The 17,719-nt window shown below is 34.9% G+C and overlaps 1 protein-coding gene across 2 annotated transcripts in view; it reads right to left on the bottom strand.

Annotated features, from left to right (window-relative positions):
* The window catches only part of LOC127878147 (ankyrin repeat domain-containing protein 50-like), a 43,373-nt gene extending 32,137 nt beyond the window's left edge, over positions 1 to 11,236 (bottom strand). For both annotated transcript variants that reach the window (XM_052424583.1, XM_052424581.1), the window contains exons 1-2: positions 11,108 to 11,236; positions 700 to 5,020 (exon numbers count right to left, since the gene is read on the bottom strand). In XM_052424583.1, coding sequence (XP_052280543.1) covers positions 700 to 3,183 — 2,484 coding nt within the window. In that variant the 5' untranslated portion in view covers positions 3,184 to 5,020; positions 11,108 to 11,236. The remainder of the gene's footprint in view (positions 1 to 699; positions 5,021 to 11,107) is intronic.
* Positions 11,237 to 17,719: the final 6,483 nt, after the last annotated feature.

Genomic DNA, 17,719 nt, shown 5'->3' with positions numbered 1-17,719 from the left:
AGAAGTAAAATAAGACATCAGTAAGCACACTAATAGCTTAGTAAGGAACATGTCAGATATATCTGCATGATAGGTGTTTATCAATTTAAAATCAGATTTAAATTGCTTAAATTGAATGAACACTTCATATTGAATTTCATTTGTACCTGAAGTCTCAGATATTAAATCTTAATTTAAATATGCAAAATCATGGCAGTTTGTTAATAAACAGCTGTAGGTTTTTATTTGTTAACCCAAAAGCTATTTATCCTAGAGGAAATTTCCCAACGAGTCAATTGAATAAACTTTCCTGTCAAACTTGTCTTATTTAATCTGCATATATTCCCTTCATTGTTCAAGATAGTAGAAACACAATACAATAAGATATTCATAAATTCATGCTTCTAATGCTTCCACATTGCACTATGTTCGTAACAATACCCAGCAGACATAAGTTTGACTTTTAGAAAAAGTTGACAGCTGCAATCTTTCAAACAAATGTTCATGTAGGTTGGAATGGCTAAAAGTATTGGAACTGTTTATTTACATATTTCAGTATCAGACACATATATCTGTATATCCGATATTTCCTAATCATTAAAAAAAAAAAGGCATTCAATACATGCATATTCATTTACAATTTTTAAAAAAAAATTATTATTGAAAGTATTATGAGTATAATTACTCCTAATTTTTCTATAGAAAAAGTGTATTACTCACTCTTTTATGTCCCTCGTAAGCCGCCATATGTAAGGGCGTCATCCCTGCATTGTCCCTATGCATCTCATCCAGACCTCGTTCCAGTAGCAGCTTTACAATGCCCGCATTGCCCTGTGCAGCCGCAATACTTAGAACAGTCCGTCCCTCTGAGTCTATGGTATCCACAGCAGAATTCCAGAAGAGCAGCTGTCGTACAATGTTTTCATGACCCATGGACGCTGCAGCTAGAAGTGGTGTGCGTCCATTTTTGTCGCTGTGGTCGACATCTGCGTCCCATTCAAGAAGCATCTCACAGACCTCTTGATGGCCCTCATACGCAGCAACCAGCAGAGGTGTGAGTCCGTCCTTGTCCTGATGGTCGACCTTGGCGCCACGCTCCAGGAGCAGACTCACAACCCGCTCATGACCTTTACTAGCGGGAATACACAGTGACGCCACAGACAATGCTGTCCTCCCATCGCAGTCCTCGTGGTCAATGTTGGCCCCTCTGTTCAGCAAATGTTCCACAATTTCAGTGTGTCCCATATAGGCTGCAGCTATAAGAGCAGTCCTTTTCTCGTTATCAGCTTTATTAGCATCAGCACCACTTTCTAAGAGTTTCACCACTATGTCCTCATGGCCGCCCCAAGCAGCTGCTCTGAGCGCAGTCCTATGGTCATTGTCAGCACAGTTCACGTTAGCTCCTGCTGACAAAAGCACCGCCACAACCCCTGTGTGACCTCCCCATGCTGCCGACCTCAGGGCAGTCCAACCCTCCTCGTCAGTATGGTCTACAAGGGCCCCGACCTCAACAAGGGCTGAAACAACCTCGGAGAAGCCTTGTTTTGCAGCTAGATTTAAAGGCGTTTGATTAGACTTGTCTAAGGCCTCAATATTGGCACCTTTGAGTAACAGTAATTGCACTAAATGAAGATCGCCTTTATATGCAGCCTTATGAAGTAAAGTTCTCCCATTTGCATCAGTTAGGTCAATATTGTCATCTATATCTTTTTCACTAATTTTTGGTGATTGTATTTGAGATTCAAGGGTCAAACTTTCTTTCATACTCGCAGCATCAGTGTTCGATTCACTGGGCATTTCTGCCCCTGCATCCAGTAATAACTTCAACACTTTCTGGTCTTTGGCAAATCCAACACACAAACATTTTTCCACGTTGGCACCAGATAATAACAACCACTGTACCAGGTGATTGTGATCTATGGAAGTATGAAGGTTACTTTTCACTATATGTGCTGCAAAATTCTGCACTTCACCTGGAGAAAGCTTTGATCCATGTAAGGTTGCGTACAGTGACAGCATACCATGGCCTTCTGATGCATTACACAAATACTTCTGAGTACAATGTTTCACATCTAATAACCATTCAGCAAAACTATGATGGAATACGATCCTTGTGCCATCTGTGGAAGTTATTAAAATCTTAGAGAGCAATTTCATGTGTTTCTCAAATTCCTCTTTTAAGAGCACAGTGTTTTTAATTTGCGCACAGCCAAATAACTCAATCTCAGTCAGTGGTTGTCTGGCGGCCAAAATAACTTCTAGAATTGCTTTCACTTTGCTGAACTGTTTTCTCACAAAAAGCCTCTGGCATAACCATAGGTACAGTCCATTCAATGTACCTGGAATCTCACGTATCTCCCTTAACATGATGAAACTTTCAGCTACTCCATCTAATACCTTTTCCAGATACAAAAAACAGCCGTTACTTTTTATGTGCAGCTGGTTAAGCATTTCAGCTGTCTCTCGACTCAGATGCTGGCGTAACTCCTCCTCCTGGTCAAGACGACACAGAATATATTGCTGGACATCGCGTACAACATGAGTCTTGCGCAAATCATCAATACTTATTTTCCTAAAACCGGTGAACATTCTACTGATTGTCTTGTTTTGCTTACGCGAGGAACACACCAGTAAAAGCCATTTTGGAAGCATGGCATGGTGCTTGGCAAGAAGTTCTGCGATTGTTTTACTGCAATCATCGTGTTCATTTGTTACGTGTAAATAAGACTCATCAATCGAGTCAACCAGCATAAACATAGTTTGTTCAGGAGGATCCATATTTGACAAGGGAAAAATCACAGCTTCTTTGAAGAGTTCATCTAAATTTGTGTCAAAGTTTCGGTTGTGTAATAATTTCTGTATACCAGTTGACTTTACGATGTCACTGTAACCAGACATCAAATCAGAACACATTAACTGCTCCACCATGTTATGTATAAATACAGGTACTGATAATGATTGTATATCATGTGCCTGACAGAAGTGGTAACTGAGTAGCCGCTTGCTCAGAGATATCTGCTTCCCACCTGGGTTGGTTGGCCAGACAAGTTCGCAGCACAGGGCTGTTTTCCCACACCCAGGTCCTCCCATTATTAGCGCCCCACTCGTCTTGGCTGAGGGGCGGTTCTCAAGACAATGGTTTATTTTACTGAACGCCCATTCCCTGCAGAAGAAGCGTTTTTCTTTCAGTAGACAGGCCGTCATTTTTGTTCTTCAGTGTTTGTACCCACTTCAATTTATAGCATTCAACAAGCTCAGTGTATTATTACTCCCCTCTCCATGTTTGAAACACCTGTTGACATCTGACACTGCTTAATCCAATTAATTTTCCATCAACAATGTTCAAAGTTTTTTTTTCTTACAATCATGTTGTAAAAAGGTCAAAGCTTAGGTTTCACAGAAGCAACAAACAGTTTAACTGTGAGAAAGTTATCATAGGGAAATAGTATAAATAATTCACAGTCAGACTAATCCTTGAAGTGCAGTCTTACAACCTGACACCCAACCATCTGAATAATTTAAAATTACACAACTCGATAATAAATGGGTATGATCAATATAATATTGTATCTCAAAGTTCAACAGTCATGAGTGAATCATCGAGGACCTTGCTTTTCTTAGTTCATACAAACTACCGTATATTGATCAATATTGCAAAAAAAGCTGGGGTGCTGAAACTGCTTTCTGTGAAAATTAATCTGCCATCAGTAAATTTTCTCATCCATAAGTCGGTCATCAGTAAGTCGGTCATCAGTTGGTATCATATTTGTGTTCAGGTATGCCACTAATGTACTATAATAAAGAGTTAACACATTCACCCAAGCATGGCTGTAATTAATGATGTCTTGATGGAAATGAGAGTTTATCAAGTCAGATCTAAGGTAAGTACTTGATCTCTGCTTTATGTTCCCCTTTAGCCTAAGAATGTCAGTTATTTCATTCACACCTTTTTACATATCACAACATTAATGTACATGTAATACATGTATGTGTGTGGTTACAATATCATGTACAAATATTTCAAAATTTAAAACATTTTTCAAACCAATCCCTTTCGCATTGGGTGTGAAATTAAATGTTGAAGGAAAAAAAGTTTGCTTTAAATTAACACCATGTGTTATTTGAGATTTCCTAGATAATCTTTTAAGATTTAACTACTCTTGATAGATACAGTCTGTGCTTTATCAAGATTTCCAATCAACTTCTCTAACTACCAGTTGTTTGATTCAATGTCATATTAACTTATAAGCATGGACATTCTATCACATTCATTACGCAACCCAGACAAGAAAGCTATATTGAGTTCCAGACATTTCTTTGTTCAATCCTGGTACAGCTAGATTTTTCTCAATATTGCTCGATACATTTTCCCTTCATATCATCAATGTTCTATCATGTATTATTTATTTTATTTAATACAAGATATTTAATAAATTCAATACATACACATTTTATAACTTGGCTTCAACTATTTCATTTTCTCAGAAAATCTTCCAATTTGTTCATGTCACTGCCAACTTTAATCCAGCCTATTTATCATTCTCCCATTGAATTCTGCTAAGAAAAAACACAATCTAATACACTGACAATTCCCAATCCAATAAAGATGTGTATTTCTTTCTTAGCAGGCACGTCATTTCTCCCATTCAATGTTTTGCTGATGCTTCCAAACACTCAATTCAACAGACATCATCACATGACAAGGGAGTGGTCATTCTTTTGAAACATCTTTAATTGCAAATGTTGTTACATTATTCTGCAACAATCTTTGTCAAACACACTACATATACTTCTAACATACCCCCAGCATCTATCTTCATTCAAGGCGTATGCAAATGTTCAGAGCCAAGCTTTTTTGAATAATTGTTCATTTGCATATTGCAACTATTCATGTTCGTGTGAAAGCATGCTGCCAATGGAATGAAGACAGCCAGATGAATTTGCAATGATGTGTAATTAATATCTTTGTGTCCTTTCGTCTTTGGGATCAATATGCTTTGCACTCTGATGTAACCGATTATTCCCTGTACTGGAAGTCAAGCTGAAAACAAGAGTGTTTAGTTAACAAGTTATGCATTAGTGTACATAAAAAAAAGAAACAATATAAATTTTGCCAAAAAAATGTTACCCATATTGAAGTCAGAAAAGGCACATAGCAGTATTAAAGCCAGCAGTAAAATGAACTGAAGTACACTTTCTTTGACCCATACACAAAATTATGAAAAAATAGTGTTGAGTACAATTTCAGTGACATTTATAAAGTGCCTATGCGTTTAGTATCTTAGTGCTGTTTCTTACATGTACATGTATGGATCAGTAAAATGCACTTTGTAAAAACGAGCTGATCTTTATACATATATATTATGATTGTTTTTATGTATGTGTAACTGTTTAAACATTTGTTAATAAGAGGGTCATGGGCCCTAAGTCGCTCACATGAGACCCCAAGGAACTAAACTTTTTTAAAGAAGGTGTTTTTAAGCATAATTAAAATACTTTATGAAACATAAACAAAATATTTTTAGATAAATTTTTCTTTTCCGAACTGGGCTGAGATCTCATCGTAACAAATGCTTTGACAAATTTTAAGAAATACATGTATTGGAAAAAAAACAACTTCTAGAATCTAGCTTTTTTATTTTCTTTTTTTTTTAAGTTTTTATTTGTACTTTACCTGATGACCTAGTTAATGACCTCAAGAGACTCAATTTTAAACTCCGCCAAAATTTCGTTAGAACAAAATGCTCTGACCAAGTTTCACAAAGATTGGATTCTAAATGTGGCCAGTAGAGCGTTAACAATATTTCACTAACCATATCATAAAGAAAAACTGCCCCACTCCCTGGCCGCCATGTTTTCCACATACCAGAGAGCGCTGAACTATTTTTAGAACAAATGATTTGCCCAAGTTTAATGAAGATTGGACAAAAAATGTAACTTCAAGAGTGTTCACAAGGTTTCACTATAGCCAGGAAAACTTAGGAAAACTGCCCTGACCTGTCGCAGCCACGTTTTTTGACAAACATCCACAATTTTTACACTTGGCTGAGCTATCATAAAAAAAATTCAGACCGTGTTTCATGAAAATATAAATGTTACTTCTAGAATGTTCACTAGCTAGGAAAACTGCCCCGCCCTGTCGCGGCCATGTTTTTTTACTTATCCAACCATTTCCACACTTGGCCAAGCTATCATTAGAAAAAATGTTCTGACTGCGTTTCATGAATATTGGACTATATAAAAGACTTCTACAGTGTTCACAAGTTTCACTATATTGTTGAACTGGAACCAATATCTGACCAAATTTTGATCATAAATAGAGTATCTAAATCTAGAGTACTGATTCAGGACGTACAACGCACAATGCACGACTGAAAAAGGCGATCATAAAAGCTCACAATTAACATGTTGTACTCATCCTGATGAACATGTATCTGATGTTTGAAATAAAGGCAACACAATTTGCCATCTTTATAACATAGACATTGAAATCTTGTTTTAACCCTACTGATGATTTACGTTTACCCCCTTGCATATGTCCTACTGATACATCATTTATGTTCACCCCCTTGCATATGATGTGCAGCAGATTCCAGAAAACTTGCGCTAGTTCATAACTAATACTGAAAAGTTCAAAATTGTTCCAAACATATTTTGGAATTATTTTTTCTTTCAAAAGCATTCAACATAAATATCAGACAATTAATAGAACTTCGTATCAGGTGTCTGATCATGTAATATTTCCTGAGAGAGAACATGAAAGTGAAAGACTAGAAAATGTAAGGTTTCCATGGCAATAAAACAACTAAAGTAACAAATTAAACTTATTTAAAAGAAGCCTGTTAAATGTTTCAACACCAGGCATGGCATAATTTAATAAAGACATTTAAGCATGGAGCAATAATTAAACAGGACAGTTTCATGCAAAAACAGCTGGTGTGTGGTGTTTTACCATGTTTTACAGACAACAAATATTAAATAAATGTCTTATGTTTTGTTTCTCTATGAAGCAAAAAAACAGCTCTTAAATAAGACATTTAGAAAACAAACGTTTTTGGGGAAAAAAAAGGAAAATATCTATCCATTCTTCCGTATAATTACATGAATGCAGAGTAGCAAACAGCTATTGTCATTTCAATAACCACAAAGAGACATAATGCTGTTAAAAAAACAATTGATCCGAAGTCAGTGTAGAAACCACAGTTTTTATATTTGATAGTACCTAAGAGCAGAATTACTTGCAATTAAAAATAGTTTTTAGCTGGAGTGAAATACTTCCTTGCGAATCAGAAAATCGTAATGTTTCAAGATTACATCAAAACTGGCTGCTTCTAAGTTAATTACTTTTATAAAGGAACAGTAACTGATTTGTATACATGTATCTATGTTACATTTTAACGGGTTTTATAATTATGCACTCTAATGCACTTGTCAACCTTTCTTTTTTTAAATCCATATAGTGCAATACTACTGACTGTGTCTAATGTCACTTGCTCCATGACAACATTTTGAAATTATTATTTCTATTCATCAATCAAGGATCGCTTTATATTCAACAAGAATAGACTACCATGTTTTGAATTATATCAATAGATTGTTTCAATAATAATATGATAAATATATAAATATTGTTTTAATATTTTTGCAATTATATAAGGCCAGTGTTTTTTATGGCAATTTCGGGGCCGATATTCGGCCCCATTCCCCTCAAAAAGAGTATATATTTTTCCCCAATTTTTTAGAAAAAATCCCCTCCAGAATTAAAGGGATCTTTTCACGGTTTTGTAAATTGTCAAAATTGAGAAAAGTTGTTTCAGAATCGCAAATTTTCGGTTTAGATATGATATTTGTGAGGAAACAGTATTACTGAACATTTGTCATGGTCTAATATAGCCATTATATGCATCTTTTGACGATTTAAAAACCCAAAAATTATAAAGCGTTGCAACGCGAAACGATTGAATAATTTGAAGAGTTCTGTTGTTGTCGTTTAAATTTGTGAAACTACGAAGATTGCGTATATTAGGCATACATGTCAGACGTCCCGATCTCGGCGGGACGGTCCTGCTTTTGGGCCCTTTGTCCCGGCATCCCGATATGAGACTTTTTGTCCCGACATTCGTAAAAAACAATGTAAAGTCTTTAAGTTCCCTATAAAACTCGCTATTCTAGCTCTGTGTGGCTAAAACTTACCATCGCTAATCCCTTTATTGCCCCCAATTAACAACACGCTTCCGCTACTCGAGTGCACCAGTGTTGTTTCTGAAACCTTATCCACAAATTTTTGATTTTATCAGGCATTCACACCACGGTGTTTTTATGATAGGGGTCTCTTATTGCTATCGAAAGATGTATCATACAGAAATAAACGCCATAACACTATTATCCTGTGTATTATACCACCTTAGATTATAAAACCTGTCAAAACACCGATTGTGTACATCAAACAAATTGGATGCTGAACAATACGCATCAATGTTTCACATAAATTAACGTTCGTTTTCAACTGATTTTCAGAAAATAATTTGTTACATTTTGCATCAATCCAAATTTGGAGTAAATTGACAATTGTTTGAATAAGAAAAGTGACGATGCGCTCACATCGCGTCACACGATTAACATATGTTCTGGGGGATATCCCTGTACCAATTGGATGTCAAATCGAGGCATATCCCCAAACCCCACAAGTCAGTTTATTTTAATTTAGTTTGTTTACTTCTGGAGAACGCTGTGTTCACTGAAACACATGTATCGTCAAAATTGGGCAGAAAAGTAGAGTTTTTGTAAGTTTTAAACTGACTGCTGACTGAAGTAAAGATGGAATGATTGATTGTTTTATGTGTCCTGCTTTTTGGTCAAATTTCCCGACAATTATTTATGGAATGTCCCGATTTGCACCTGAAAATTCTGGCATGTATGATATTAGGTATAAAAAAAACGCATTTATGTATGTTTGGCTGGATAGCTCAGTTGGCTATCACCTAGAACTCAACTACATAACACCCATTTACCCAGCACCCCCAAACAAACTAGTACACCGAACACACCTATATAACGCCCACATACACACAACACTAACCTACACAACACCCTAAGCAAACCAATACACAGAAAACCCCTACATAACAAACAAATTCACACTACTCATGCACACAGCATTACACCTAATCACAAAATCATCACCAACAATACAGTACAGGGCACATTAAGGTCTCATTGGCCAGCGTGCACTGAACGCTACTAAAACTAAAAGTAAAAACCTTTGGCAAAACACCCGGACACCCGGGGTAAATCTGACCTACTCTGACTTAAAACAACTTTTATCTCCTGAAAGGTCACAGGGGCAGGTCGAACCTCAAAGACCTCGTGAAGAGGCCGGTAGGACCTGTAAATAAACTCTGATTCAAAAAAAAAAAAAGCTCAGTTGGCTAATGCGTTTTTACTTCAGGATTCCGGGGGTCGCTGGTTCGAGCCCTGCTGCGGGCTACTTTTTTTTCCTTTTTTAAATTTTATTTTTGATTTTTTACTGGAGCTTTTGAAATTTAATGTTTACATTAATCAATATAAAGCATTTAATGACAAACTTCAAAACATGCCAAAATCTGTGAAAAGGTCCTTTTAAAAAAAAAAAATGTTTTTTTTTGTTTTTTTTTAGAGAGAACAGTCTAATGATATATATATCTCAAATTTATATCATTAACAACTAACAAAGTATATAACTAAAATAAATATGATTTTGAATTATTATAAAGAGTTATATTAAATTAGTTTTTCCCAAATCAGTGGACTTTCCACATGAATTGCATTGTTTTCCCAAAATGATCAGGAAAAGGTCTGATGTATCTATATTGTGTCAATATTTGTTGATAAAAATATTCCAATTTGATCCATTTTATTGATAAAAAATGCTGAAATTTGCCAATGTATCGATTTAAAAAATCCCATTTAGACTCAAAATGGCTAGAAAAACTGAAACTCAGTGTGCATAAAGGCTGAACAGTCTGAAACTAATGTTAAAAAAATCATTGATATATATTTAAGAAAAAGGACAGAGACATTCAGCTGTGAATATTACATTCATACATACATGTGTATTCATATAATAAATATCATTACATATAAAAGAGTGAATTTTTTAATTTCCCTTTTCCTAAAAACGACGCGTTTTTCCCCTTTGGACGGGCCCCGACGCCATTCCCATATAGGTGAAAAAAATCACTGAAGGCCTATGTGGTAGTTACAATAATCCATGGACCTATACCAATAAATAGGTCCCTGAATAATCCAACTGCCAGCTATTGACCCTCCGGGTCGCTGGAAGTTGCTATTGGTAACAAGATTTTCATGGAAACTCTGCCGCCCAGATTCCAGGCTGCACTTTAAATGGTAAAATTAGCAACATTAAGTATTTTCTGGCATAAATAAACACACACAGATCATAAATTTATTCTCAAATTAAAACAACTTACTTGATGCAGAGTGCTCGCAGAATAATGACATTAATCCAAGTTTTAAACACGTTAACAGTTCACAAAATGTTTAAGTTTTTGCAATCGAAAATGCCAAACATTCTGTACATGAAAGTATGCATATATGTGTTCATCGACTATCAACAGAATCCTCGGAAAGATAAATCTTGTGTCTAATCAACCAAGCGTGCTACACCGACTATCTTTGGGACCTTCGTAAGATAGAATTGTCAATTCAAAACTTCAGTTTTCAGTTTGATTACGTTTCTTATTAATTTTTATTTTGAACATTTATCCACAAAAAAATGCCTTGATGTCAATTTGAATTGGTAGTTTGTTAGCATTGTTTGTTACAATGCATTAGGTTGATTGAATTCGATGTTATAGACAAACTTGAGACTTTATTTATTGACATGGAATTTGATTTTATATGAAAGAATACTGAGCTGTTCGTATGTACTCATAAAAGCTCCGAGCATTCAAGAAGAACTAGCCTAGGAGGCTGCATGACTAGAATTGTGTGACTATCATTTTATGTCTATCACTCTATGATTATTTCAGAAAAGAAGACACGCATAAAATGACTTCACGAGGTAAATTTAATTACATTCATATGTCTTCCACAATACAAATATCATGCAAAACAATAACATATTCACCTTTCATACTTCCAATATTACAGACACATCAAATATGCAGTTATACCATAGTAGCAATTGAATGAACAAAGCTCATTGCAATATGAAAGTAGGCGGTGCTTGTTTGTCAATGTGGCTGTTTGATTGGCTATAATTACCAAAAAGAAAATAGGCTACACCCCGCGTTTGTTTAAAACTTATTATATTCATTCGATGGATTTATAATTGCTTATTGTCTTTCGAAAAGTTATCATTTCAATTAATGAATCTTTCCAAAATGTAATAACCGTGTATTTAATTTTTAACAAATAATAATAACCAAACGGGATAAACGTTCTTGTTGGAATTTATTGATATATCTTTGGGCCAAAACATAGCTCTCTTAAACGGAGGTTTTGACAAATGTAATGGTACATTTTCTGACAGTTATACTAAATAATAAAGTCGTTTTTTTCTGCCAAATCTATGCACAAAATGGACTCTAATTCCATTTCCGAGCAGTCGGGATCATACCCTATGCATGAATCATCCAGCGAGAAGGACACGGGCTCACTATCCAAGTCTATATGCTCTTCATCTTCTTCCTCCTCCGAAAATGTTCACGGACACGATTCAAAGGTAAAAAACAAAATCGTTCTTTCTGTCTTATTAGTTTTTCATATTACTTGAACTCGAATATCAAAATGGAGCTTGCTTTCGTATGGAGAAATTATTTGAAAGTTTGTTGTTAAAACATTTCTAAATTAATCTATAACTCAAAATTATTGATTGATTGGTCATGGTCGGCTTTAATAATAAATATTTAGTTGTTGGCTAATATCTTCAAATTAATTATGTTCATATTTACGTCAATTTTGTAAATTGCCCTTTATTCAATTTAATATTATATTAAAAAAAGAATATTGATGCAGCTTTTGTTCTAAAGAATTTAAGAATTCAAGGTATGAAACGCACTATATGCCTATTGCTGAAAGATTGTGGAACACTGGACGTGACCTTTTTCATCAAAAACACACATGTTCCCATGCAGTTGCCGACAAAATCCAACTGGGTTTGTTAAAAGACAGTAAAGGCAACGTGATTACACAACTAACCGATCTCCTGCTCGGCTAATAACTTTAATATTCAATTAAATTCGACTTTCTCGCTACATGTCTGTGTTTTGCTGTCATATTTTGTCGATCGAATACTCGGTTCTAGAACGCCATATCATTGGCCAACACAATGAGAACAACCAACCAGATGACGCGTTATAAAATTAAAATGGTGTACATGTGTAGATGAAACACCGAGTGACATATAGCGAGAAAGTCAAATTTAATTGAATATTAAAGTTATTAGCCGAGCAGGAGATCGGTTAGTAGTGTAATCTCGTTGCTTTTACTGTCTTTTAACGAATCCAGTTGGATTTTGTCGGCAACTGCATGGGAACCGAACATGTGTGTTTTCGATGAAAAAGGTCACGTCCAGTGTTCCACAATCTTTCAGCAATAGGCATATAGTCAATATTCGTTGTTGAAAAGTCAAACCATACACAATAGGTGTACATTTAACAATCTGGAACCCATGGGTTAAGCTCGGGGGAGGGGGGGGGAGGGTAGGGTCCCGGAGGGGGGGGGGGGGGGGCGGGGGGGGCAAATTTATGATACTGCTGCCTGTGGGATTATGTAGGAAGGCTGCCACTCAAATAAACATCTTAAAAAGAGTTGGTAAAAATTTAAGTGTAAAAAAACAAGCTTTTAATTTTCCATATCTTTGTATTATCAAATTTTAATTTTTGCCCAATGACCTGGCATTTCTGTTCAGAAACTGATATTAAAAAGATGGAAAAAATTCAAGAAAAGGAGATTCGTTTTATAAACAACGACTATAGCACTCATTATGGCGATATTTTACAAAAGGTAGACCTTCCGTCCTTGCAAATAAGACGTATAAGATCAATGGCTATTGAAACATTTAAAATCATAAATGAAATTTCTCCACCTTTGTTAAATGATTTAATTGTTAAGAGACGGTCAACCATAAATTTTAGATATACCAATATTTTACAGATACAACAGGTACGCACAACAACATATGGTAAAAATTCTTTTAGATATGCTGCCCCCTCGCTGTGGAACTCCCTACCAGAAGATTTTAGAAAATGTACAAATTTTTTGCTATTTAAAACTTTAATTGGGACATGGAATGGAAAAATCTGTAGGTGCAAACGCTGTAGACTGAATGGGATTTCCACAGCAAGGGAGCATCACATCATTTAGTTTTAAGTTTATTTTCTACTATAATGTTATATAGTGTTAGTTTTGCTTAGCTTTGTGTGCTTTGGATGCTTAGCATGCTCTGTATGCTTTATGTGCTTTATATACTTTGTATACCTGGTGTGCTTTGCTTGCTTTGTGTGCTATGTATGCTTGTTATCCCTTGCTTACTTTGTTTGCTTTGTATGCCTTGCATATTTTGTATGCCTGCGTGATTGTATGCTTTGTTTTGCATTGTATGCCGGTATGCTTGGTATGCCTTGTATACTTTGTTTGCTTTGTATGCCTTGCATATTTTGTTAACTTGATATGCTTTGTATTTACTTTGCTTGCTTTGTATGCTTTGTACTTTGTGCTTTGTATACTCTGTGTGCTTTGTATGTTTTGTATACTCTGCATGCTACGTATGCTCCATATGCTTTAAATAGTATGTTTTGTATGCTCTGCATGATGTGTATGCTCTGTATGCCTTGCATGCCTTATGTTGCTTTGTGTGCTCTGCATGCCCAGTAAACTTAACGCGCTTGTTTCTGTTTTATGTTACATGCCTTACATGTTTTCATGTTTTTACGGATATATGCTAACTAAATGCTATATGACAAGTAACAACGCCGTATTATAAATGCTTTATACTTGAAACAATTGCTTAAACCTACTACCTATTTTACAACATATCTAGTGGATATTTTATTCTTTTTATTAAATAATTATCTGACTTTTAAGCAGATTAATCTTAACCTTTTTTAATTATCCATATCTGATGTTATGATATCATGCTTTATATTTTATGTATATTTGTCTTTTAATTTACAAATTGATTTCAGTCTTTCAGCTTTTGTACATTTGTTATTCTTATTCTTCATGTTTTATAGTCGGTTGTACAAGCTGCATAAGCTTATGTTAATTGTTTTTATTCACTCTTGCCGACTCAAAATAAATCTTATCTTATCTTCGTATACTGCTGCACGTTTTAGGACTTTTTTGCGGAAATTAAATTTGAGTACAGTTTAAATTGGCTGTGTACGTGTTACTGTTAATATATTTTCCGTACCCGGGGTACATTCAAGTAGTACCCGAGCAAACAATGACCAATCGTGCAACACCATCCATTACTCTCATAGAATCTTTTAAGCTTTTTAAGGCTTGAAACATGTCAAAGCAATTAAACATTAAAAAAAAAATATGCAAATGATAAAAATTGGCAACGATTAATAATTCATATAATAATATTGATTTATCAAGGCCAAGGAAATGATTAAACTCAGACTCATTTAAAGACATAATACACAGAAAGTGTGTCATGTTAGTAAATGTTATTGTTAAGTAATTCTATAACTTTATTTAAAGAAAGTATAAGATAAACATGACAACTACATGTGCATGGTAATGCCCGTATTATTAATGGGCTCATTAGTCTTTACACATGTAGCTTTGCAACCAAAATACTAAAGATGGTTGCATGTGTAGGCAACCAATTGTAAAACATTAATTTCCATCCCTGATTTACAATCTGTCACCAATTTTCTTCAATAATGAGAAAAATGCTCCCTCTAAGATGTGAGTGAGTGTGTGTGTGTGTGTGTGTGATAGAAGCACTGGATGTTCTTTGACCTGCCACCCCTGCCTTGTAAATCAAGTGCTGATTGCCTTTTGTCCTTCTATTGTCATCTGGCAAAAAATTTAAACACTTGCCTTGTGAACAAGAGCAGTGCTTTGCACAGGATTCTTTCAGACGCCAAGGAGCTGATGTTGGTGGGTTGGGGAGGGCAGCCTCCATGTAAATGGGTATTTAGCTCGACTATTATATATGAAATATATATAGTGGAGCTATCCTACTCACCTCGGCGTCTGCGTTAGCGTGCAAATGTTAAAGTTTTCGTACTACCCCAATAATTTTCATTGTCCCTTGACATATTGCTTTCATATTTTGCATACTTGTTTACCAACATGACCCTAACCTATAAACAAGAGCAGACAACTCTATCAAGCATTTTGTCATAATTATGGCCTCTTTTCCACTTAGATTTAAGCAGCAATTGTTAAAGTTTTCGTACTACCCCATTTATTTTCATTGTCCCTTGACATATTGCTTTCATATTTTGCATATACTTGTTTACCAACATCACCCCAACCTATAAACAAGAGCAGACAACTCTATCAAGCATTTTGTCATAAATAGTGCCCCTTTTATACTTAGAATATGCATATTATTGATAAATCTATGTTAAAGTTTGCGTACTACCCCAAATATTTCCTATATCCTCTGACATATTGCTTTTATATTTTGCATACTTGTTTACCAACATGACCCCAACCTATAAACAAGAGCAGACCACTGTATCAAGCATTTTTACATAATTATGGCCCCTTTTACACTTAGATAATTGAACATTTTGTTTAAATTGCCATAACTTCTTTATTTATGATCACATTTTATTAAAAACATTTTGCTTAAATTGCCATTACTTCTTTATTTTACCCCACGCCCCTACCCAGAATCCCTCCCCCCCAACCTCCCCCCCCCAATTTTTTTTTTAAACATCATCTAATAAATTACCCCACCCCACATTATACCCCCCTCTCACCCCCACCCCCCCTATCCCCCCTACCCCCCTTCCCAATTTTTTTTTTTCAAACATCATCTAACAAATTACCACACCCCACATTATACCCCCCTCTCACCCCCCCCCCCCCCCCCCCCCTACGCCCCAATTTTTTTTTTTCTCCTTTTTTTATTTTTGAAAGATTGTCTAATAAATGACCACACCCCACATTATACCCCCTCTTTACCCCCCCCCCCCCCCCCCCCCCCTCCAAAAAAATACTTCTCTGACAGCTCTTGTTTTACATTTATAAAGATTTTTTTTTTCAATTGTTGAACCTTTTCAGGCATAGTTACATATAATTTAACACGATTGATTCCCAAATACATCAGTATCAACCAGACTCAAGTACTGCATACTTGCTTTTATCCTGTCGATATTCATTACCAGATTATCCAGTATATTACATTTTTCAATCAAATTCTGGTAAATATTGAGGATAAATGTGCTCAAGAATTACATAAACGCAAACATTCTTCGTTTTTATAAAGTATCAAATAAATTAAAGCATATGTGACTATTTATATAATGTCATTTGGGACGGGGGTGTTCCCACTAAACATGTGTAAATCGCCTGTCGTACTGTATCTGATTTTAGCAGTTAAGCACATAAGAAAAACTGCTAAACCAATGTTTAAATTTATCAATTAAAAGCATTTAATGACAGAATAAACGACTTCTATTCTTTTGATAACTTATGCTACATATTCGGAATACCTACAAGTAATTTCCTGATGTACTACACATTGATCAAAAGTATACCCATACATATAAAAGCTGTAACCAATACAAATAACACACCATGTACTCAAAAAACATTTGTAGAAAACATAATTGCAAAACAAAACAAACAAAATATTTTACACACTACAAATTTAAAACCCTCCAGAAATCTCTAAAGCTCAAGCTAAATGACAAAACCTTCTTGGAGAAAAAGAATTTAATTGGAAACAAATATTTGTCATGCCATATAAATAAACTACTGATAGCACACTGAGAAACTTTCAATATAAATACTTCCAGAGAATCGTAGCTACAAATAAACATCTGTTTAAGTGCAACCTATCCAACACAAATCTATGTGATATGTGTAGTAACATATTGAAACAATAGAACACCTTTTCTGGGAGTGTAAACATATTCAATCTCTATGGAATCAATTAACAATCTTTCTTGAGAAACAACAATTAAATGTTAAACTATCTCTCTTAGACATCAGTTTAGGGGTAAATACCTTCAACATACAAGAGGTTAGTAACGCTGTGAATAACATAATTATATTAATGAAATATTTTATATTCAGCATAAAAAACAGGAAGTAAAGACCTACCATGAACTGTTTTATCAATTATTTAAAACTGAAGATTCAAATTGGAAAAGAAATTGCCCTAAACAATGATACACTCCATTTATTTGAACAAAAATGGAAACACATTAAACTTTCATAAACAAGTATGCTTTTTACCCACTTTATGCAACTCATCCTTATTCATAACTATTCTGTTTTTGTTGTTTTTTCCTACAAACAACCAAAAAGAAAAAAATACATAATAACATTTTTTTTATTTTTTTTAATCAAAAGGAAATCACAAGAACAAAAAAGTATATATTAGCATATCTTGTATAACATGTTTGAATAGTATTGCTGCTACATGGTATCACTTTGTTTTATGATCATATACATGTATACATTGTATGTCTTTTATTGAATAAAAAAAGCATTTAATGACAAGCTTCAATATATGCCAAAATCTGTGAAAAGGCCCCTTTAA

This window comes from Dreissena polymorpha, chromosome 4 (assembly GCF_020536995.1).
Source record: "Dreissena polymorpha isolate Duluth1 chromosome 4, UMN_Dpol_1.0, whole genome shotgun sequence".
NCBI lineage: Eukaryota > Metazoa > Mollusca > Bivalvia > Myida > Dreissenidae > Dreissena > Dreissena polymorpha.
The sequence above is the reverse complement of the archived record's forward strand: the minus strand, read 5'-3'. Positions and strand labels throughout refer to the sequence as shown.